Source organism: Condylostylus longicornis, unplaced genomic scaffold, assembly GCF_029603195.1.
Source record: "Condylostylus longicornis isolate FDR11 unplaced genomic scaffold, ASM2960319v2 ptg000022l, whole genome shotgun sequence".
Taxonomy (NCBI): Eukaryota; Metazoa; Arthropoda; class Insecta; order Diptera; family Dolichopodidae; genus Condylostylus; species Condylostylus longicornis.
In genome coordinates this window covers 4,990,902-5,015,505 of record NW_026577991.1, presented here as the reverse complement: position 1 = coordinate 5,015,505, position 24,604 = coordinate 4,990,902, and the positions used below count along the sequence as shown (strand labels likewise).

Below are 24,604 nucleotides of genomic sequence, written 5' to 3'. Positions count from 1 at the left end.
CTCTTGAACAAAATTTTTTTTAAAAAATATTTTAAGTAAAAATTTGAAGTCAAAGAAAATTCAATAAATTCTAGTCGGATTTGGTTTTTTTTTTCACATTGATTAATTCAGCAATATAAATGACATTGCTGAATAAGTTATTTTCATAATTGTATAGTAATATAGTAGAATATGTGTACAAAGATATCCGAGATTCGACAGTACTCTTGAATCAAACTAATAGAATGATAGCAAACGAACAAAAAACACCTAGTGAAATTTGCCTTTTTAGGCCCTTCTTCTCAAGTTAAGAAGCCTTAAAAATTATTCGAGAAAAATAATTTTGGAATCATTTCAATAATAATTTAGGAAATATTTCAGCTAAAATGAACTTTGTTTTCTTAATTTGATACTCTTTATACCGGGATTATGGAATTTGAACAAAAATTGTATGAGTACAATTCAGCTTATAATTCTTATTTGCTGAATTGTGTATTAATATATTATTACTGTGATTCTGATATCAAAAACATTGTTTTTTAATTTTAAATTAATGAGGCATACATTTTTTAACAAAAAATATAAATTTAAGATCATTTGTATTTTATTCAGTTATATACACGCTTCAACTGCTGAATTAGGTGAATGATCCGTTAATTGCTAAAAAATTGGCAATTACAAAATCTTCGTCGATTACATATGGAAATACAAGGGTCTCTAAGCTAATCCTTTAATTATAAAATAATTACAATTGCAATTTGATACGGAAAAAAATAAATTTCTTTTGTTGAAATTTTCAAGTGCAATGATAAAAAAAAATTCTACAGAATGCATTTTTTATTAATTTCTTCCTTTATTCCGCTATTTCAATGCGTCATCGCTTAGTCCAAGAAACTTTGAACTACAACAAAAGAGAGAAGAAAAGAAACAAAGAAAAAAGGAATCTTTTCTAAAAATTATTCTAGGTCAATGGCCAAAAGGATAGAGGAAATATTCTCTAAAAAAGGACATTGATTTTTTTTACTATTTCTTTTTTTTTTCTTGTTATTCATGGACAGAATTGTAATTTTATTGTAAAGGATATGCTAAAAAAAATTGAAATATTCTCTTTGTTTGCCAAAGATTTATTTTTGTTTTTTATTTTTATTAAGAGAAAAAAAAACTATATATGATTTACTTTTAGGTTTTTCGTTTTATTTCTTTGTTATACAAATGGAAACAGTTGAATCAGGATGACAATGATAATGATTATGATGACAATATGATATTGATAATAAAGTTAAATTCCTTTAAGAGCCTTTTTATACTACATTAGTTTTAAAAAGATAAATGTTTGTATAATTTATTAAAAATAAGAAAAAAAAAAATTCATAAAGAAAATTTACTTAATAAAGTGAAACTACAGAAAGAGAAAAGTGCTGAATTTATAATATTAGAATGTTAACAGAAATTTGGGATTTTATAAAAAACTATGTTAATTCATATTTAAGTAAGATTTATAACTCAAATTAACCCGGCAAAAGAGAAATATTGATATTAGGAGTAATTTCGATCATACTGAAATAAATATTAATTCTGACTTCTAAATTGTGTAAATACGATATTAATACACAATTCAGCAATTACAACTTATCAGCTGAATTGAGTATTAGTGCACTATATCTCGATTTTTCATTACCAACAGTATTCTTTAAATGCAAACATTAAAGTTTTTACGATTATTTCTTATATACATATGAAAATAGGCGGCCATCTACCGGTACAAATATAAGTAATCATGATAATCCTAATAACAGCTTTTATATTGGCTGCTATAGTTGAGAGCATTGCACGGCAATAGTGTTATATTTTATGAGTAGTTACTATTACACAATGGGGTTCGGGAGAACAGTAAAGTGGACAAGTTTGCGAGACATGGCACAACCCTCGGTATTCTACCTGGGAAGGAGAACCTCTAAGTACTCACAAGTATGCAAGCCTCTAAGTGCTCACAACTGGCGAATTGAACAACGTGTAATGCGACAAGGAATTATCTCCAAAGCTAGACTTCCGTTGCACATATAATCTGAAATCTCTCTGGCAAGAGTTGTTCTGACGGATCATTGTTTGATTGGCGAACATGTAAGCACGATATGTCGCCACGCAAATGATTTCTGTAGAAAGTGGGGAAAGGAGGAGGAAATGGTATCACTTAGCTAACCATTTAAGGCCAAGAACCTTTAAATCATTTAATTTGAACACAATTTTGTTTAAATACCTAAAAAAAAATTAATAAATTTTAAATTGAAAAGAAAAATACTTACTTGAAAATTCTTCAGCCATAACTAATATAATTCCACCTGCTATCAATAAAAGTGTTCCAACAGCTAAACAAATTATTAAATACGTACATTTTTGAATGATAATTGCCTGACATAATACAATAAAAATCCATATAACAAAAATGCACAGCATGTTCGATCTGAAAATTCCAAAGAAAATGAAAAATTTTCTTTTAAAATTAATACGGAATGGTGAGGGAAAATTTAATTTATAGAGAAGTTGTTAAATAATCTATCAAATTTTATGTATACAAATATCCTAAATCTTTCGAGAGAATTCTATTATTTGACTATACTACACATATATATAGCACTTATATAAAATGAGTATATATGTATACTTAGTAAAACAAGAACCTTTTTTTCAAAGTATGGAACATTTTTAAAACATTTCATCAAAAAAAATAATCATTCAATTGTAACATTAAAGAGGGTAAATCTTAATTTATCTTACACGATAGAAAGCCCTATGTACATAAACATTTTACACTATATACATATATGTATGCGTATCTACATACACATATATAATGTTCAATCACCTATATATTGCAAGTATATATTTTATAATTAAATTTATTTTAAAAATTAAATATATTTTCGTACAAGGATAATGACTAAAATTAAATGAGGACTTCTAAAATTTTTTTTAATAAAAATATTGAGTAATAGAACCATATATGATATTGAATATACACATACATATGTACATGTATAAATTATATATAAATGGAATTTATAAAAATCAAGAATCTAGAAATAATTAACTAAGTTAAACATTTAATCATAGGGTCCTTTAAAACATAATATTCTCCAATTTTTTTTTGTTTGTAGTAGTTGCGTGATTTAAAAGTATAAATATAAAATATAAGGAAATATTTTGAAATATTTATATGAAAACTTGTTGATTATGAAAAATTTTGCTTATTGATTTCATTCTGTCTGTCCTACAAGAAGAAATTTTTTACAATCACGACTCCTTTTAACAGTTATAGCCTTACAAAATCCTTAATATATTGGTAGGTAGATTGGTTCACGTGATCGGTGCAGCAGATCCATCTCTCCCAAATTAGCACATATTTGCCTTTTTTGCCAACACTTCCCCGTGGTCACCAGGCCGTCATTCAGCATACGATTACTGGTGACCTATTTAAGTCATTCGGTTCTCTTGAGGAGTCTATCTAAATTTTCGATGCTTATTCTTAGATATCACAAACAGCCCCGTCGAACTTCCTTTGCGTTGCACTCCCAGAGTTGCACACTGCCAGATATAATGGAAAACAGTCTCTTTCTTGTCTATTGCCGGGCAACTGCAATATAATACAAAAATGCTTCCCCAACGGCCAATATTTCGTATAGATTACTCTAAGGCGGGCAATGTGCCCATCCGATTTCCTAAGGTCATATATTTGCCTCATTTTCCATGTGGACAAGGCTTTCCGTCTGAAATTGGCACGATAGGTAATGTCTATATATATTTTTTTGTCATTGATGAGAACAAAAACCCGTTTCGGCCCGAAAATGCTGAGCACCTCCAACCAGTTCATTTTTAAGAAGACATTTTTTTTATTCCGGCACTTATTGTGTCGCGACATTTTATGATGACCGATGACAATACCCTTTCTAAGTAACGGATCATCACAAAATCGTAGAACAGCTCTCATATACGCTTTTTTACGATTTTTCTCTTAGATAATTTATAAAATTTTGAAAATTTTTTCTTGAAAAACTTATTTTGAAATAGTTATATGGTGACAAGACCTAACAAATTCACACATACGCAATAATCCTAAAATTTTTAAGCTTTAAAATCTTTCAAATTAATTGTAAGGAAAAAAATCAAAAATAGTTTAAAATTAAATTATTTCTGCGTTAAAAATGAGGTCAAATCCAAAAGCAATATTGAAGAGCAACATGTACATACATGCAAACTTATTTTAATTGTGATTTATTTGTTCTTTAAAATTATTATTATTGTTCTCTTTATTCTTGTAAATAAGTCAGAAGAAATGTAATAATAAAATTAATGAATCGTAACTTGTTCCTTTTTACTCCTTAAATAATTAATATTAAAATTTTAGAAGATCTTTATTTAGAATTTTCATTTTCTTTTATAATTAATTTTTTGGAAAAGATTGTCTTATTTAAAATTGGTTTGGTTTAATTTGAAATTTTATTAAAATTTCTTCATATATAATTTAATGAAGTGTTCCTAGAGTCATTTTGTAACAAATTATTCACTTCTTAAAATTAAAATTTAAAATTAGAATTGAAAACTCAAAAAATTCTGTGCGTTTCTTATAAATAATTTTAAAAATAATATTGTATAAGTGAATTTAATAAGTATAATACCTAAACATATCCTCACGTAATTGACAAAATTTCTGCTCCTGTTCAGGATCCTTAAATTTCAATGTCCAATTATTTAGATATTCTTGGCGAATTTCTTTATTAGAATTGATTTGAATGTTTTGATCAATAAATTCGTCAATCTGGGTAACAGTAAAATAAATATTTAAAAAGTAATTTTAATAAAATTTAATTTTTTTTTTAATAAATTTGAATGAGTTGTGAAGGTTTGAATTAATGAATGGAATAATTTCTGAATATTGAAAATTTTAAACTGATTTACAAATGATATGAGATGAAATGAACTGAAAACATTTACTTTTTAAAATACTCACCTCTTCAGCCGTGCTTATTGAATCACTATATGGTTGTTGTTTTGTCATATCAATACCATTACCTCCAACAATAAATGAATCTGATCGATTGAGGCCGTCTTCTGACTCGTTAAGCTATTAAGATTATACAAATCTTATTATTGTATATGAAATTAATGTGGAATAGTAATAATATAAATTTAAACTGAATATAATATGTTTGTATGATAGGAACTTATAATCATTACATAACAATCTTGCAACATAACATAGTTGATTTACAAAATTATTCAGAAGCACCCTTAAGCTCTGTAATCTTTTCACTACAATCATAATATTGCTACTTTTTTTGCAATTAGAATAATTGTTTTTTAGTTTTGAATTATCCACCACACACTTATTTGTTACAAGGTAAATTTAAGAAATTTTTTAAATATTTTCAATTGCATGGTCAAGTTAAATCCACAATTCAGATAATTTAAATTTTAATATTTTAATTAATATTAATATTAATTCTTACATTTTTAAATGGTATTTCAGGTGTCCATTCAGTTGTCGGTTCATCTTCTTGTATTGTTGCAATACTATCCTCAGCACCACCACCAACAACACCAATAACATTATTATCACTTAAATTATTATTTTTATTATTTCCTATTGTACTAGTTGTACTTGTAATTGTATTGGTTGGTTGTATAATGTTACCATCATTACTGCCACCAGTACTTTTTATTACTGATGCTATTTTAATACTTTCATCATTAATAACATTTTTATCATCATTATTACTATTGTTATCAGTATTCATGACAACAATTGTTTCTTGTCTTGTTGATTGTATTATATTTGTTGGTATTTTTGAAGGTGTCGCTGGTGTTGTCGTCATAATTGTTGTTGCTATGTTGAGTATTTTAATATTATAAATTTTATTATTTTTTCTTTTATTAAATATTATTACCATCATTATTTCCATTGGCACCACTATTACCATTTATTAATTTTGTTGTTCTATTATTTGATTTACGTTCACTTCGATTACCAAATCTACGGAATAATCTGGATAGAAGAGAAAAACAAAAATTATCTTAAATAATTAAATAATAATAAAAATTTTTACCTTAATGGCTCATCTCGTTTTATAATATAAGTTTTAATATTTAATTTTTGTAAATGAGAATCTCGTGTACCACCATTTCCTGGTAAAACTTCATAAGCATCATTTAAACATTTTAAAGTTGCCTCAGATATATGAACACGCCTAGAAATTGAATAAATTATTTTAGTGATTTCAAGTATTTTTTAGTAAAATTTTTTTTTTTGTTTTTAATTTATTTTCAAACTTACCCTGGTATACCACCTTGTTCCATATGATTTGCAATAATAACATCATTTGACCATACATCAAAATGCCATTTTTTATTACCTAAAACACCACACATAACTGAACCACTATGTATACCAATTCTCATTTCAAGATTAACCTATATATATATATATATATTATTTAAATTATAATTAAATATACTATTGTGAATTCATTATTTAATTTGAATTACTTACTTGTGTATTATGTCTAACATCCTTAATTGCTTTAATCATATGTAAACCAGTTTCAACACTACAAACAGCATGATCTGGTCTCGTTTTCCAATTATGATCTTCAAACATTGAAACACAATAATAACAATCACCAAGTAATTTAATACGTAAACAATGATTATCCTTTTTATGTATAGAAAGAGATGAGAAATTAAAATATTAATTAAGTTTTAAAAATTATTGATTGCATATATGAAATAATTAAATTTGATTGAATTGTGTTTGGGTCTAGATTAACAGTGAAATAAATGAGATTTAAATATAAGAGAAATTTTGGTAATGGATTCCGTAAAAGTTCGGGAACCTTATTCAGTAATCGTTAAAAGAACACAAAAAACGAATCACATTTCAAATTTATATAAATAAATTTTGATGTAAACTTAAAATTTTAAGGAGGCGGGATGGTGCGCTACTTCCAATGTGACCGTCCAACACAAAGCAAATAGAAGGCTAATCAGTAATCTTTCATATTCCCGTCTTTAACAAAAATTCAACAAAAAATCCACTGGACATGCCATTTCTTCCGTATTCGGCCAAGTCCCTTCCTTTTCGCTTCTGCATCAAATTCGGGCAATTGCATATAGTATGTTTCGCACGTTCATTTTCACTTCCAAATTTTTTTAGAGTGACAACATTTTTTACAATGGTAAATGATATGTCCAACGCACTTGCCGTTTCTTTCGTCGGTTAGAAAGCTTATTTTCTGTCATACGTCTACACAGGGGCCCATATATAACCTCTTCCGCTCTCCTTGTTTTCTTATCTATGACAATTAATAACTCACCAATTCGTAGGGACTCCGAACAAACATCCAAATTATTTTCAATTTTCATTTTTCTTATTAAATTTAATTTTGTGACAAAAAACTTGTAGAAATCTTACCTCAGCAATCCGATCAAATCTTGCAAATAAATCATTTAAAATTTTTACTAGTTCTTGGGCTGATTTCACTTCTTTGGCAAACTTTGTAAAACCCTGTTTTTTAAAGAAAAATTAAAAAAAGAAAATAATGATCTATTTTTATAACATCTATTTGGATTTTTTATGAGTTTAGTGTTTTGGAAAATATTTATTTTTATGTATGTAAGGAGATTAAAGTAAAAACGGAATAAACAGAAGATTTGTTGTCTAAAATTAAAAAACATTGTCTTCATTTTTTTTTTAGTTTTTCAAAAAATTGCATTTTATGAAATCGCTGATTTTTGTAAAGGAGTTAAAGGATAATTTATGAAAAAAGTAAAAAATAGCAACTTACCACAATATCTGCAAAAAGGATACTGACATTTTCCATTGGATAAACGTATAATTTATTAAATTGATATTCAACATTAGTATCAGGACTTCTGTACATCTCCTTACGGATTTCATTGTTAACTACAGTTGGTAAAACTGGAGAAACACAAAAAAAAACAAAAGAAGAAAAGAAATTCTCTTTCTAAAATTATTATTATTTAAAGGACGTTAATGTGTTCTACTAATATTATTTTGTGCACGAATAAAGTATGTGTGTATATGTGTGTATATATAATAATTTAAAAATATATTTATGAACTTCTAAACCATTTATATAAGGATCTTTATTTAATATTGTATATGAACAGAATTAAGGTAAATTGGGTTGAAAAGATTAAATAAAAACCAACATTTTTTAAAATTAACTGGGACAGGAACGTAATCTTAATCTTATTTTTAATATACTGTTCCATTTCGGGATTTAATTTTAAAATTTTTCTCAGAATGTTTTATAAGTATACATAGACTGAATTGTGAATCCAATTGTATGTGTATTGATTAAAATATTTGTAAGAATGTGTACTTCAATGCTGTGTCTGTGGTCGTTTTTGATTCATCATTGCTAAATCGGGTTATTTAATAGAATATTATGACATTCTCTACCATACAAGAAATTTTAATACAATAGCTAATAAAAGTAGCCCCACTTTTAGTATAATTAGTACGTAAGTGTAAGTAATTATTTCGTTCCTCATTAGGGATGGATTCTATATGAATTCGTATGGTGCATCAACAATTTCTCATCAGAAATTTTTATCGGACACTGAAAACTTGTGATATTTCCTGTTAATACTTAATTTTATTATTAATTTTCTTTCATACTGGTACAGTATGCCGCGGAATCCATTGAGCTATATCATGTGTTCCCTAATGGAATGTAAGTGAAGATTTCAGATGCATCAAATTTGTTGGTAAATTGTTGTTGATTTTATTTTGTAAATTATCAAATTTTTAATTTTGCATATTGTATTTTATTTTTTAATAAATTAGTTCCATATAATGGAAATTCATATTAAATTTTCATGTTCTCTCACAAATTGATTTCATATTCAATTATTTGAAAAAAATAATTCCCCTCCCCCCCCCCTTCCACCCACTCTCTTTCTGTCATATTTCATTAATTAGTTGAAATACTATTGACCAACAGAAAACGTGTCTTGCTTTATTACAATATAGCAAGTAAGAAGTAACAATATAGTTCTAGAATTTCAATTTCTTTATTGAAATTCTGTTGAAACCCAAAATTATTGAAAAAAAAAGATCAGTGAAAAACACGAAATTTCATGCTTTAAAATAAATTTATGTAGAATAATTTCCTCAGTAATAAAACTAAGACTAGGAAATAATAAAACTAAATTCAAAAACAAAGTAGAAATTTGGAATTATTCGGGCCGGGAATAGATATAAAAATAAGCAAGAAAATATTATATGAAGTTTTCAGAAAAGGAATCTTTTTTAAAATATTTTTTCTATTTACTAGACACGTGCCACTTCTTTTTTTTATTGAAAATTAGTATTTTAAACCGAAAAATTTATTTTTTATTAAAAATTTAATTTAGACTGTAAATATGTTCAACATTTCTACGGGATGTTAAGCTGAACAAGGGAGGGGAGGGGGGGAAGAGAGGTCTTGGATTTTCAAAACAAGATTTCCAATTTATTCTATAGAAGCACTTTACTAAGAAACAATTTTCTCTTGTTATTCTATTGTATTGCTTTTCATTACAAAATTACCCTCAACTTTATATGGAAATGTAAAAATTTCAAATTGTTCACATTTTTCCAAGTCAAAAAAATGTCAGGCTGCTGCAAAATATTCTATATTTGTACTAAAACAATATTTTAAATTCTAATTTTAAAAAATAAATGAACAAAAATTCATGTAATTTTTAAATTCAAACAAAAAAATTTTTTAACTTTTAACGAATAAATATGTACATATGTGCACATACATATACACAGGTTACATAATTTCTAAATAATAGGAAAAATAAAAATTTAAAAATAGGTCAAAATTAACTAAATTATCAAAACCAGAGAGAACTATACGCAAATATTCACATAATCATAGTTATAGTAAAATTACAAACTCTTTCAAACAACAATAAAAAAGAAAGTAAAGAAATAAAAGAGGAACTTTACTAAAAAAATCTATTTTTGATTACAATTCTACGCAATCTTGTTAGTAGAGAGGGTAGAAAGACAGTACAGACTACAGCGTGTCAACTGAAAAGTTTAACAAATATTTTTACTGTTGAACTTTTCGACTTCAACTCAACTTGATATAAACTTTCGGTTATTCTCTAAAATTTTTGTAGTCTACTGTGAAATTTCATCATAATTGTCTACATTCTCAGCAACATACTCTTTTCAAATCTGTAATATTTACAGTTGGGTAATTATTTGAGGTAGTTGGGAGTAATTACGTAGATGATAGCAAAGATATTTACTTAATTACATATGAGAGTATTACAGTCAAAATTAATTACTCTGTTGGAGGGTAATTACTCTCTTTACTTCCTTTACTCAAAAAAACTACCCTTCATTGTTGAGGTTAATTATTTTGTTGCGGTAGAAGATAATTAAACAATTATGTTCGAGGACTACACTCGGGAGTAATTACTCGACTATGTCTAATGGTAACTACCGTGCTATCCTTAAGGGTAATTACCTCGTCGGTCAAAGATAACTGTAATTTATAGAGGCAGATCAATTACTCCTATTGCGGGTAATTACCCTCAATTCAATTTGTAAATATATGATTAAGCTTTTGAATTTTCGCAGAATTCTGGAAAACTTCTGGTGAATTTCGCATTACAATACTAGATTAATAATAATAATTATTCCAACATTATAAGTCTACTTCAAATCTACAGAGGTTTTTTATATTTATACTTAATTCATACATAATATACTCTTCATCTCTTTTAATTTCAAAATATACAAATTTTGGTCTAAAAATGCAAATTTAAAAATTTATGACCGCAATTTGTTTAAAAAAGATTATTAATTCTGAAATTCCACAACAGAATAACTTAAAATGATTGAGAAAATTTCTAGTTATCTTAAATTATTTGGTGTACTATTTGTGTACTTTGTATATAAAATAAATTCTTAGAAAAATTTTTAATATTTTTGAAAACTTCTGTTAAATTCTAGTCTAAAATTTTTATAAATAAATTATTGTATACGCTTCTGCTGTACATATTGCATCGCTTTCAATCTGCTCGTGCTAGTTATCAAGTTATAAAAATGAATATTATTTTAGTATATGATAATTTTGTAAAGATAACTTTGGAAAAAAAGACACACAGGCATACACACATACTCGTATATAATCTAAAAAACATTCTGTATTTTCCAAGAAAAAAAAAACTTACTTGAATCGAGTAACTTTTGAGTTTTTAAAAATTCATTTTCTGATTCTTTTTTATGTTCCATTGCTTTATGAGTTTCAATAAATGCCAAACGTTGTCCTCTATCTGTTAAATATTTTGTATACATACCAGCAACATTTATTGCCGTATATAATAAAAAGTTGGTGAAAATTTGATAAAGGACACAATCAGTCTATATAAGAAATGACAAGAATATAGAAATAGAGAGAAAAAAAAAATATTAGAAAATATTAGGAAAATTTCTAAACAAAATAGAAAAAAAAAGAAAACAAGAAAAATTCAGTTGTGAGGAGACAAAATATTTTTGCTTCTCTTATTTTTTAAGGATAATTTAAACAGAGTGTTTCAAAAAAGAAAAGAAAGAAATTTATAAAAGTTTCTATAAAGATTTTTATGTTATGATGTTGTGTCCTATACATTTTAACATAATATCCTGTTAAAGGACATTATAGTTTTCCTAAGAAAAAAAAATTGTCTTACAAAATTTCTTAAATCTTTAAGAATTTTAATGAGAATTCTTGGGAATTCTCTTTGTGAAAAGGACAAAAAATTATTTAAAATTCTCATCGTGTAATGAAGTCCTCTAGACATTATGTGTCGTACTTCGACATACCACATGTATTGTCATAATATATGTTAATTTTTATAGAATATAGAAATGTTTTGAATCAAAAATTAATTGATCAATTAAATTTTGCTCGAATTGAAATATTTTTGTCGAAATTGTTTAAATTTTTATAACAAATATAGTATTGTAGTTAAGCTAGGGTTAATTACGTTCGAATGAAATTAATGAGAATTTAGAAACACATATAAATTAAACAGGCGGAAGCACAGTTGACTTTTATCAAAATCGTGTTCTATTTAAATTATTTCTTGTGGAAGTGGAGCAGTGTATTACGAATAGTACACGATGAATCAACTTTAAGTAATGGCCATTGGAAAGAATGTAACGTGATTCTCTAAAATGTGTTCTATAATGAAAATATAGAGTAGGGAGGGTCGCAAACGTAATTGTTTGCTTGTAAATAATGTTAGGGTTTACGTGTTCACTTGATTTATTGGTTCTATACGTCCGTAATTTTAACCTGTGAAGCGTTAGTTTGGTGGTCTGCGGCAACACCGATTAACAAAAAAAAAGAAAATTATTTGAGACAGAACGGAGAAGTATGTGGTGATGACTGTACTAGGACTACTTGAGATCTGGAGATTATTCGTGACTGGAAATATGCGACGAACAGCAATTGGGACTCCAAGCAATTGAAATCCTAAAAATTGAGCAATACACGTGAGGTGAAGTTTTAGTCAAGTATGACATCTGTTAGATCCGAATTGCATTTTCTGAAGAATTTTTCAAAAGGGAAAGGGGTGAGTAGTTGAAACACTCTGTATTATTTAAATAAAAAAAGAAATTAATTAAATAAATAACAATACAAAAATATTAATTTAAATTAAAAAAATTTTTGAATACTTACACCTTCCAAATCATTTTCTTTTGTCAATTTAACAATAGCTATGACAATTAAATGACAACAAGCAGACATTGTTCCAGCTATAACACACCATCTTAATGGTAACGGTAACATTGCGTATGGTACAAAAATAATAAATAAAATATACCAAACTAAATAATATTCACGATCTTCGAAACCAAGTCCTTCGCCAACAAAACCTATATGAGATAAAAAAAAAAATGAAATTGCAAATTGAAAATTTTAAATTTTTATATTTTTTAAAAATAATTTAATTTTCTTTTTTCAGAATTTAAGAATATATGGTATGAAATTATTTAAAATTTTTGGCTATATGTTCTTAATATCGTAAATATTTTAATATCGTAAAATTATTAAGTATAAATAATTAAAATTGGGACTAATATTCACAATCAATTTTCGATCCTCAGTAAAATATTATGCATTTTAACAGTAACTCACTGTAAAAATGAAATTGCATATATTTAGGGGCAATATGAAAATATTTCCGTAAAATTTCGAAATTTTGCTTTAAATTAAAAAATTTTCAAATAAATGCTTGAATAAATCTAAAATAGTTGTAAATATGGGAGAATTATTCTTTCAAAAATTTAAAATTTGTACGAAATTCCAATTGGAAAACTTTAAAATCGATAAATTTTGAGGAAAGTTCCGATTAAAATTTGGTCTTATTTTATTTGTGTTGGAAACAATTTCTGTTTCTCGCTTGAATTATACACTATACAATTAGAATTATAGAGGGCCGAATTTCAATCGGAGTTTTTTATATTTCATTCAGCACACTTTAGTTTTTAAGATTTAAAAAAGTAAATAATTTTTGCCATAAATTTGAATTCCTCTCAAAAGTTTACAATATTGAATTGATCTCATTTCGATTACATTCCGAATAAAATTTTCACAAAATAAAATTAATTTTCTTAAATAAAAGATGAAATATAAATAATTTTTGCAATCAATTGTTTTAACGTTACCATGAACAAAGTTGTACACAAAAATAATTCAGTTAAATTTTCTAAAGTTTTCACAAAAAATTCAAATCAAAAGTTTTTATATTTTAATTTTCACATTGTTGAAATTTTTAATACAATAATTTAATTATTCATTCAATTTCTAAATCAGGATTATTAACATTTCTGTTTAACTTTCTTTGTTGCCCACAAACAATATTAAAAAAATTCAAATTCAAATTAATTGCTGGTAGTTTAAGAAATTTTTATAATGATTTTCACTTGTGTTTCCTTTTCCCACTACAATTGATACCAATAAAGTGGAATACATGGAATGAAAATTAAGAATTAATTGAATTTAAATTTTTTGTAAATTAAACCGATAAAAGAAAAAATATGTAATCATAAATCATTCCATTACATTATGTATGGTGCATGGTGGTGGTCATTATCCTCTGGTTTGACAAGTTATTGACTATTTGAATATAAAATTAAAGTCAAATAACAATGTCCTTTTGTTGAACATTGAAATTTGTTTTTCCATCTTCTTTACTTCTTTATTAAATTTTTACTTTCCTGTTTTTCTTGGTTTTTTGTTTTTTTTTTCCACAGTTTTCTTTTGCATTATGAAAATCTGTTATTGACATTTTTCGAAACGTATACGAGTAAAGTTAAACAAAATGAAAAATAAAGAAAAATTCTGCTCAAGGATGATGGATTTTTTTCCTTTTTTTTATTTTTTAATTCTTTCTCTTAATTTTAAGTTATTTTTGAAACGTAAACAATGAAAAGAATGAATGCTGAATTGGAAAATATTCGGTTTATGTTATAAAAATCAAAAAGAAAAAAAAAATTTATGTGTTCAGCACATGTCCGATCAAATTCGTGAATTTTATTTGGATCCTGGAACATATTCACTTACTGGAGTCTTATTATCCTAAAAATTGTTCGGTAAACAGTTCCATTGACGAACAGGAACTCAAAATGAAAAAATTAAAAATTTATTGATCATCAAAATGAGAAAAATCAGGATTAGAGAATTGTGCCGAATATTTTCCAAAAATTTATTAGTTTACGGTTTCAACCGCTAGAGTCGAGGTAAATTTCTTTTGTTTCTTGGGAATATTTCCCACTACTTATATATAAGGGCAAAAATATTTATTTCCCCTTTTGTAAAAGTAAAATAATTTGATTTTGTATGAGTGGCAGAGAGAGCTTATACATGATCCATATAAAAATTTAAGAAAATTTTTGAATTATTTCCTTTAAAATGAAAAGTATCTAATATTAAAGTAGGAATTGTTATATTGTGACTAGGACAAGAGAATCATATCTCACGTTATCAGAAAGCTTTGTTTATTTAGATATCTTAATCATATTGAAATTCATTTCTAAAGTTAACCCGACATGTTGAATTTGATACGACTACAATACCTTCAGTGGAGTTTTCTCTTTTGTAATAATTGAAAAATATTTTTAATATTTTCAAGTTTTAAAACCAGTTTAGGGAAATTATTAAAAAATATACAAAATTAAAATTTTATATGACATTTTGAAAATTCTATAGAGGGTTATAGAAAAAAGAAAACTCAAAAAATTCCTTACAATTTTGTTACTTTTCCAATTAAGTGAATTTGAGGATTGAAAATATAAATATTTTTTTTTTTGTCTATATATTAAAAATTTCTTATAAATATTCATAAATTGCGGATACATTTACAATTTACCTCTAATATTACCTTGTATATTAAATAATAACCATGTACATGTTGCGGCCCAATGTAAATAATTATTAGCAAAACATCTCCATAAACCTAAACCACATATCGCTAAATTTGCTATCATACAACAAACTGACCAAGCTATTGGATTTTCTATATTAACATTTCCAGTTGTACGTTTCTCCTTTAATTAAAAAAGTTAAAATTATTCAATTTTTTCCAATTTTTTAAAAAATTATTTATGAACTTTATCTGTACTACTTACTTTATCTTTGTCTAAATTGTGTAACCATACTATTGCTAACACAGCCTTTAATATAAAATCAACAATATTCACAATTATTAATGATTTTTGCCTCTGACGATGTGTATATGTTAAATAGGAACGTTCAAGTGATCGATTTTTAAATGAATTTGTTAATGACGGACATAGAATACCTTTAACAACATTAGCTTTTTTAAATGCTGAATAAATTTCATTATTAAATACTTTTTGATTTTGTTTTAATGAATCGTAATCGCCTGTAATTAATAAAATAAGAAATATTACGTAAGGTTACTGTTATGGAGGTCTTAAAAAAAATATTGTACTAGCAAGCAGAATTTTATTAAGAACGAAACGGCAAGAAACTGGTAGTAGAATACGAAAAGGGGAAATAAGAAATTTTATAAAAGTTCACGATTAAATTATCATGGGGCAGTGCGGCTTTATTTCACAACTCGTTCAAGGAAAATTTGAAAACTGCGCTGAGTGTAAATTGCAGTACTGTTACTCACATAGTTTTTGAGATGTGTTAAAACAATTTTTAAACTTGTACAACAGCTGATTGTAAACCGTCATCCTGATTGGATTTAAAGTAAATATGGTTTGTGTACTTACTATTTTTAACTATTTTTAAAAATTTGACGTGCTCAGAGGAAATAATATTCGATTTATATATACAAACAGACATACAAAAAAACGGACTGAAATAGCTCAATAAGCGCAGAACTCGACGGGAAATAAGATTTTCGTTAGCGTTTAAAAAACTAAATTTCAAAATTATACAAACCTCCTGATATTCCATTAATATTAAGACCTTCTTCACCAATTATCGCTCTATCTTGTGTTGATGATTTTCTTCTTTCAATTGGTGTTGTTGTTGTCGTTGTTGTTGTTGTATTTGTTGTTTTGGTCCCATTTATTATAAAATCATTATTAATATTTTTTTCAATAATTTTTCCAGTTTCAATTCCTTTAACATTTAATGTTGTCGGTACCGGTGATCTTATAGAATTTTGCAACATATTAATTGTTGTTTTACTATTATTTATTAAATCAAGATTATTATGTTCTTGATTTAAATTCGTATTGATTATATCAGTTTTTTTATTATTATTTCTTAAAATTTCTTTTAAATTTTCAAAATTTTCTTTATTATTATCATGATTTGTAATACTACAATTATCATCATCACTATGTGGATCACTATCACCAGGTAAACGTGGCATTATACTACTATCTGATTGTGAGATTTCCTATAAATGAATAATTTTGAAAAAAAGAATTAAAATTGTAAATCTTGGCTCTCCTCAAAATTTTTGTTTATTCTTACCTCAATTTCTGCTCTATCGTAACCACTATCAGATAAATTGTCTGAATCAGTATTAAGTGCTGTATTTATAATGCCACCTTCATCATAATAATAATCATTTAATTTAAAAATATTTTTACTATTATTAAAATTAATGATAATGTCCTTTGAATCAACATTATTTTTTTCAAGTTGATAAAAATTTTTTTGTAATTCTTTTGATAATTTTGGATATTCAGTAAAGGATTTTAATTCAACTTCTTTTGATAAAAGTTTCTCCATTGCTTTTTAAACTCAATAATATTTTTTAAAATTATTTTCTGCTTCTGAAGATAATAATAATCTTGATGAGTGTTTTCTGGAAGAGAAAATAAAAAACAAAAATAGAATAAGTTAAATTTAAATTCAAGATTTTATTTTGCATTAAAAATAGTTGAGTAGTTTTTAATTTTTAATTATTTAATAAAAAGTTATGATTATGCAAGTAGTTGCAATTACATTTAATTTTCATACGTCAACTCGGAAAATTTGGAAAAATTGTCTAAATATTTAATAATTAGAATTTTAAAAGTTATTTTTTATTAATACTGATAACAAGGATTTTGATATTTAATATTAAAAATTAATTTTCTAATATAACGTAATATTAATGCTACCATATTGCATACATATAGGAGGAATTTTAAAATAATTATTTAAAAAAGATGGTTTATGTACAAGCTAAGCGTGAAATAGATTGTACATTAATATTTAATTAACGTATTAATTGTATTTACTTTTATAGAAGCTAAGGGACGCCCCTAGTGTTAAGGCAATATAATTTCTTGAGAAATTGACATTTTGCGGTTGTCAAAAGAAATATTAATGGTGACGAGAAGATGTTACAAACAAATTGTGCTTTTTTCAATTAAAATATTTTATCACTTCTTATGATATACTGCCCAAAAATTACTACTGTTCCGAGTTGCCCGCCAAGCCAGAATTAATCTTAAAACCAAAAAAACCGTAAATATGATAACAATTAATTTAAAAGATGCACTTGAAAATTCTCACAATTTTCCATTATTTTTTAGTATTAGAGGATTGGTTAGGTAAATTTCTATTTGTAAATTTAAATTGTAAAGATTTGTATTCCCAATAGATATAATTCAAAGAGGATGAAGAACTTCCAATTTTAAAGTACATTGAGTAGTCTATGAATGAAAGAATAAATGGAAAGCAAATTAATAAAAGTTGCATATAGTAAGGAGCTGGTACAATACAAATATTGCATATGCACCATATTAATCAATTTTTTTGCGAAGGTTAAAAAATTCTATACTAATTCTAAAGTTTTAAAGAAATTGAGTTTATAAATTATTGTTTTTCATTTTTATTGTAATAAATTTATTTATGGTATATATGAGAAACATATTCATTTTATTTTTACTATCTATAGTTGTAAAATAAGTGGAAAAATATTATAAAAAATTATTAAATATATAATCGATTGCTATTAAAATTTATTGTCCCGAAAGGCGAAAAAGTATAAATTTTGTATTTTATTTTGTTTCTGTTTAGTAAGACACATAATTTTTGCGGTACACCATTTAGACTAATGTTTTGCTTTAATGTTTGTGCTAAAGAAGACATAGTAGAAGATTTTTTCCATTTTTTTTTTCATATTAAATATCCGATCAATAATATTCTTATCCTCGAATAAATCCTTAAGGCTGTATACAAAAAACGAAATTTTAAGTATTTTTACACAAACTTGTGTGATTTGTAAGAATATTTGTAGCACATATTACTAAAATTGTATAGCTATCGTGTTTTAGTTAAAATATTGTTAAAAAAGGGAAGTTGTGCGGTGAGTTATAAATGGAATAAATTTGTAATATTTAAATCTCATGGAATTTAAGTAGTATATTTTGAGGTTTTGTATTTTGATATAATAGTAGGCTGTTGAAGTTCTTAACAATAATTAATTACGTAAAAAACGATCTTTGCAGGAGCTGCTGTAACGAAGAGGAGAAGGAAACAGTGGTGAACAGAAAGAAGGCTAAGATTCCTTGTTTCATTTTTCTTTTTACGGACTACGGAACTGGCGAATGTTAATGCTAAGGGCCTTAGCCGGTTTGAAAAATTAGTGCTGGATTTGGTGAATCCGACGGTATTACAACGGACCTTCCTGTCCCAACTAAACAAAATTATATTATTGTAGAAACTGTTATACAAGTCAACTGAAAATGATTGAAGTGTACACTTTAAATCATTCTATTCAACATAATTGTTTGATTACTAAAATTTACTGGATGTCACTAAATCAACTATAAAACAGTTACCGATTGTACGACAAGGTAATCAATCTACTGGGCGATAATTGTACTACTCGGTTTTGTACTGAATTTTTTTATAAAATTTTGATTGTAATTTACGCAAAAATAATATTTCCAGTAATATAAGCAATAAATGAAAAATGAGCGTAGCTCAAATATAATTTTTTTTGACTGCTAATTTGGCAGACAGTTAATTTAGTTTGACAGCATGAAATTATGTAATACAAAAGAAAATGAAATAAATTTCTCTCTTAAAATTAAAATAAATTTATTTATTAAACTGCAAATAAATTGTATTTGCCCATTTTATGTTTTACCTTAAAATTAAGTACAAAATTATAAATGATCGACCCTTTATATTTATAATTTTAAATACTTTTAATAATATCATGTAATTTGCATAATAAATACAAAATTTATTTTTAATTCGATTTAATTTTATGCATTTTAATGCAGTGATATTCCATATTTTTTTTTAAATAAAATCGAATTAATTTTTTTTTTTAATTTATGTAAATGTGAAAATGTCAAAAATAATTTTGTAATAAATTTTATAAAATTATTTGTTTTATTTGTATTGTTGAATATTTTGAATATTGTAATTTTATAAATATTGTAATTTCTATTGTGATTCATTAAAATATTTTTTTTTATATTTTTTAAATCATTTAACTATTGTTTAATTAAATTGATTCTCTTATTACAATTTCGCTATATTATGATAACGTACGCCCTAATGTATGCAATTTTTTTCATAAATTTTATACGATTATGGCTCAGCAGAATGTGTCATTCAAAAGGTATTTATAATAACTCTTTCAATTTTCATTATAATTAGTATATATAAATAATAATTCGTATATTATTGAAATATCCTTAAACAAATATATAATAAAAATTCTTTCTATTATGCAAATGTATAGGTTTATACAAATAAAAATGTATTAATATTATAGAAAAATTATCAAGTTTCATTTTAGAACAGTACAGAATCGGATAATGGGGTAAAATATTTTTCACTCAGTCTTGGAATTCCTTCTGAGCTGCGTACGAATGTACATAATTTGAATAGAAATTTTATAACAAAAACTATTCGTATGTGTATGTATGTATTCATTCGAAATACGTGTATCTATGTAGAATTAATAAAATTGAATAAAATGAGATAAAAAAATTATAATAATTTCAACTCAATATCATTTTATATAAATTATATTTTTATTTTATTTGAATTTGTATTAAAATCATATTATTATTTATTATCTTTATCATGTCTTATATATAAATATACATTAAGCTAAATAAATATCTAAATATTTTATATAATTTTTACCGTATTTCGAACAAAATTGAAGAAATAAAAAAATATGCTTAATAGTTTGATTTTGTCTATTCGTTCGGGTCTTTATAGTACTTTTATTTAACAAACTCCTATGCCTTTTAAGATAGAATGTTAGGTTACTTACGAGCTGTCATGAAAAACGTATTAATTTAAAAACAAATTTTAACATAATCTTCCTACGTTAAATTTAGGAAATGTCATTTTTGACAGTTATCATATGACATGTTTTAGAATTTTGAAATTTTGAAAGTTAGGAAATATTAATAGCAGTTTACATAACAAGAGTAGTACAAAAAAAAAAATTTCCTTTTCTTCATCTCATTCGATTAAAAGAAATGTGCTATTTAACGAGCCTTGTTAATTCGATTTACGATTAATTTTGCATATAATTAGGTAATAATATGGTGATATCTTCATTATATTGTAATTAAAATTTCCAAGCGATAAAATCTTTTGTTTAATTTCTCTTTTTTTTTATTTTTATTCTCAATATTGATTAAATTGTATTTTCCAAAAAAAAAAAAAAAAATATGATTTACAATTCTCAATTTAATTTATAATTTAATGGCATCAAATGAAAATTTATTGAATGTACGAGGGAGGAGTAATAAGTAATCTATTCTGAAACTATACTATTCTGAAAATAGAAACGAAATTAAAATTAAAATGACAAAAATCTGCAATTTAGTAAAAGAATCAATAAGCATTGAAAAAGTTAATGTAAATACCTTTTGAGTGACACATTCTACCGAGAAATAATCGTATATAAATTTATGAAAAATTTGAGCCGCAATGAGCCTGTTTACACGTGTACACTCTATTCTTTTATGTCTCTCACATCCTCTCTTGTATAAAAATAAAACTCATATGTAGGAGAGATGAAAGAATGTGAGGAGTACAAATTAAATGTGTACGCTCAATGCTTACTTGAGAACGTGAGAAACACAAAGTAAATGTTGTGCATACACTCAATGCAAACACGTATAAATAGATTTATCGGCACGTAATTTCTAAAATTCCTGTTAATTCTACTAAATAAATTCCGTGAGCCGACAGTACAACCAAAATAAGTCAACAAGTAGAAAAACTATGAAATAATGAAAAATTTTCTACAGTACACGAAATCAATCGACATTGTTTCTACAATATACAAAGTCACACATTTTGTAAAACATTTAAAAATTATTTTTACTTTAAATTAATTACCCTATATACGCCATCTTTTCTAAAATAAGTAAAATATTCAATTTGAGTGAAGTGAAGCACGTAATTAATTTTTCTTTTTAAACAAAGGAAAACAAAGAAAACGAAAATTTAAATTAAATTTTCTCTTTAAAATTCTTGTGACTTTTGAATAAATGAAAAAGGGAGGGGGTGGGGGGGGGGGGGGGCAGTTCATTTATATAAGAAATCTTTTCTTATAATTTTATAAAAGCCTTTCAAATTAATCATTATTAAATTTTATTTTCTTTAAAACTTGAATAACTTCACCACAATTTTGTATATTTAACAAACATCCAAACACTTTTATAACAAACGTAAATTATTTCACCTTTATTTTATCAATTCTTTACTTACATAGGCACAAATTGCGTTTTGAATTCGTTTAACCTTTATTAAATCTTCATATACCTAAGATTATTTCAAATGATATTGTGTAAATTCATTAATTAATCCAAGAGAAAATAAAAAAGAAAAATATAAAATAAAAATAATTGTAATTACTTTTTTGACCGTTTTTAATTATTTTGTATTGAAATAAAATCACGTAAATGATTTATAATAATTTTAATTATTGTAATTTAAAGGTTTGGATTAAAATTCCATTGAAGATTAATGAATGAAGCGCAAGAGTTTTTATAATATTTTTAATTATCATATTTGAAGATATCAAAAATATCGAGATATTTTTGAAGTTAAAATGGTGTTGCCGTGCTGTAATAATATTTTAATCAGTATTGCTCCTAATATAATAAAAGGTGTTGAATAGGCTAAAATATTTGACAAATTTCAATATTAAAATATTCAAAATATGCGATTTTAATATTAATAATTTTTTCAAATTATTAATCATTCTTCTACCAATTAAGTGAGAAATACGGACACCTTTATTTTAGCATATTATTGAACATTGAGCTGTATTGAGCCTATTACTAAAAATTTTGTTACTAACATTGGTGCAAAAATATATAAAAAATTATAAAATGAGTAAAAAAATCGAGTAGTGAATTTCAATTTAAGTTTCGTTACGGTATTGTTAGGCGTATATTTTTGCATTGAGCTGATTTGGGTTTTTGAATCAATATAAATTACTGCAGTAATAGAGTGTAATCCCTCAACGATCGAGCAGAGAAGTGGCTGATGTAACAAAAATTGTTCACCAACTTCTATCAGAAATCGAGACTACCTGTTTTTTACTGAATGAAGTAATTTATCGCTGACCAGATTCCGTTTGTAAAAATTTAAAATGTCATAAATTATCAGGAAGGGACCTGTTAAGAGTAAATTGTATAGACTTTGTGCTTATTATACGTTTAGCATATGCGTTTTCAATTGGCCTCTAATGGGTTAATTAATTGCTATTACTCAAAATATAAGAAATTGTAGTTGACAAAAATCAGTAATCAAAAAATATATTTAAAATTTAATTAAAATAATTGCATATCAAAAGACTTCAAAAATTCCTTTATTAATTTTCTGACATGTAAAAATCAAATTATATAGAATTCAATTGTATATTTAAAACTTCCTTTTAATTTAACAATAAGAATTTTTCCATAGAAATGAAATGAAAGGATCAACAAGTAAAAACCTAATTAATTATACCATAAAAACTCGTGTTGTAATAAAAGATTTTCATGCACAAAATTTCATTAAAAGAATCAAAAAGGATTCCCCACTTTTTTATTACTAAATAATGACTTTTCTTATTATAATAAAAATTTTTATAACCTTTTTTTTTGTATTATTTGGGTTTCCTCATAAAAAAACCTTTTTTTTTCCTTTCGGTTATATTTGATTTCTTGTTTTATTACAAAAACACAAAAAGTAATTAAAAATTATTTTAAATTATTTTTTAATGCTACTCTCTTTTTTTTCCAGTGTATTCTTACAAATTATCCTGTCGTTTACTTTCACTTATCTCATTAACATAATTTTAATTTTCAAAATTTTATTAATCACTTTAGAGCTTTGTTTTTTTTCACAATACTTAATCTACACGAATCGGAACGTAAACTTTAAATTTCATCCTTAACGTTGCAAACTCACTATAGAACTAATTATATACACACAGAAAAAGTAAAATGTGATTATTAATTCAATTGAATTATTATGAATTCAAAATATTGCATATGTATTTGTTGGGGGATAAAATTGTGACTAAGATAAAGCTAGAAAAAAAAATATAATTATTTTTTTATTCGACCACTTGTTTGAGAATTAATTTTTTCTATATTTATTATGTATATTAATTATTATCATGGAATTTACAGGTGAAATATATTTTATATGATACATTTTAATATGATAATATAGACTAGGACAATACAGGATGTATAAGAGTTTATTCATAGCAAAATGAATGGTTGATTCAGGAACATACGAGTAACCAGTGTTGAAGTTTTATTTGCGAAGAATTGCCAAAATTGGTGTTACGCATAAATTTTGCAATTGATTTTTGAAGTGATTAAATTTCTAGCAAAAAATTTCATTTATTTCCAGGAAAAAAAATGATGAATGGTGGAAGAAGAGAAAGGGTCCAGATACGGCCGTTTTTAAGCTACAGTTTTTTTTAAAAAAAAATCTGAGTGGCGAATCTACTCTTATTTTATACAAATGAATATACTTATATCTTCGGAGCTGTTTACTACAGGTGCTTATATTACAGGTAATTGATGGGTGTTGAGAGGTGTGCGTCTCTATATAAAAAAGCTCGTCAAACACGATATTTCGCA

General features: G+C 25.4%; 1 protein-coding gene across 4 annotated transcripts in view; it reads right to left on the bottom strand.

The window, feature by feature from the left end:
* The window catches only part of LOC129606790 (adenylyl cyclase 78C), a 98,415-nt gene that overhangs the window by 8,367 nt on the left and 65,444 nt on the right, over positions 1 to 24,604 (bottom strand). For all 4 annotated transcript variants that reach the window (XM_055517345.1, XM_055517349.1, XM_055517347.1 and 1 more), the window contains 16 exons: positions 17,010 to 17,346; positions 16,467 to 16,932; positions 15,680 to 15,936; positions 15,433 to 15,598; positions 12,729 to 12,925; positions 11,236 to 11,425; positions 7,818 to 7,951; positions 7,445 to 7,537; positions 6,524 to 6,685; positions 6,308 to 6,444; positions 6,081 to 6,221; positions 5,922 to 6,019; positions 5,484 to 5,860; positions 4,985 to 5,098; positions 4,653 to 4,792; positions 2,283 to 2,440 (listed from right to left, as the gene is read on the bottom strand). In XM_055517345.1, the coding sequence (XP_055373320.1) occupies positions 2,283 to 2,440; positions 4,653 to 4,792; positions 4,985 to 5,098; positions 5,484 to 5,860; positions 5,922 to 6,019; positions 6,081 to 6,221; positions 6,308 to 6,444; positions 6,524 to 6,685; positions 7,445 to 7,537; positions 7,818 to 7,951; positions 11,236 to 11,425; positions 12,729 to 12,925; positions 15,433 to 15,598; positions 15,680 to 15,936; positions 16,467 to 16,932; positions 17,010 to 17,270 (3,091 nt within the window). In that variant the 5' untranslated portion in view covers positions 17,271 to 17,346. The remainder of the gene's footprint in view (positions 1 to 2,282; positions 2,441 to 4,652; positions 4,793 to 4,984; positions 5,099 to 5,483; positions 5,861 to 5,921; positions 6,020 to 6,080; positions 6,222 to 6,307; positions 6,445 to 6,523; positions 6,686 to 7,444; positions 7,538 to 7,817; positions 7,952 to 11,235; positions 11,426 to 12,728; positions 12,926 to 15,432; positions 15,599 to 15,679; positions 15,937 to 16,466; positions 16,933 to 17,009; positions 17,347 to 24,604) is intronic.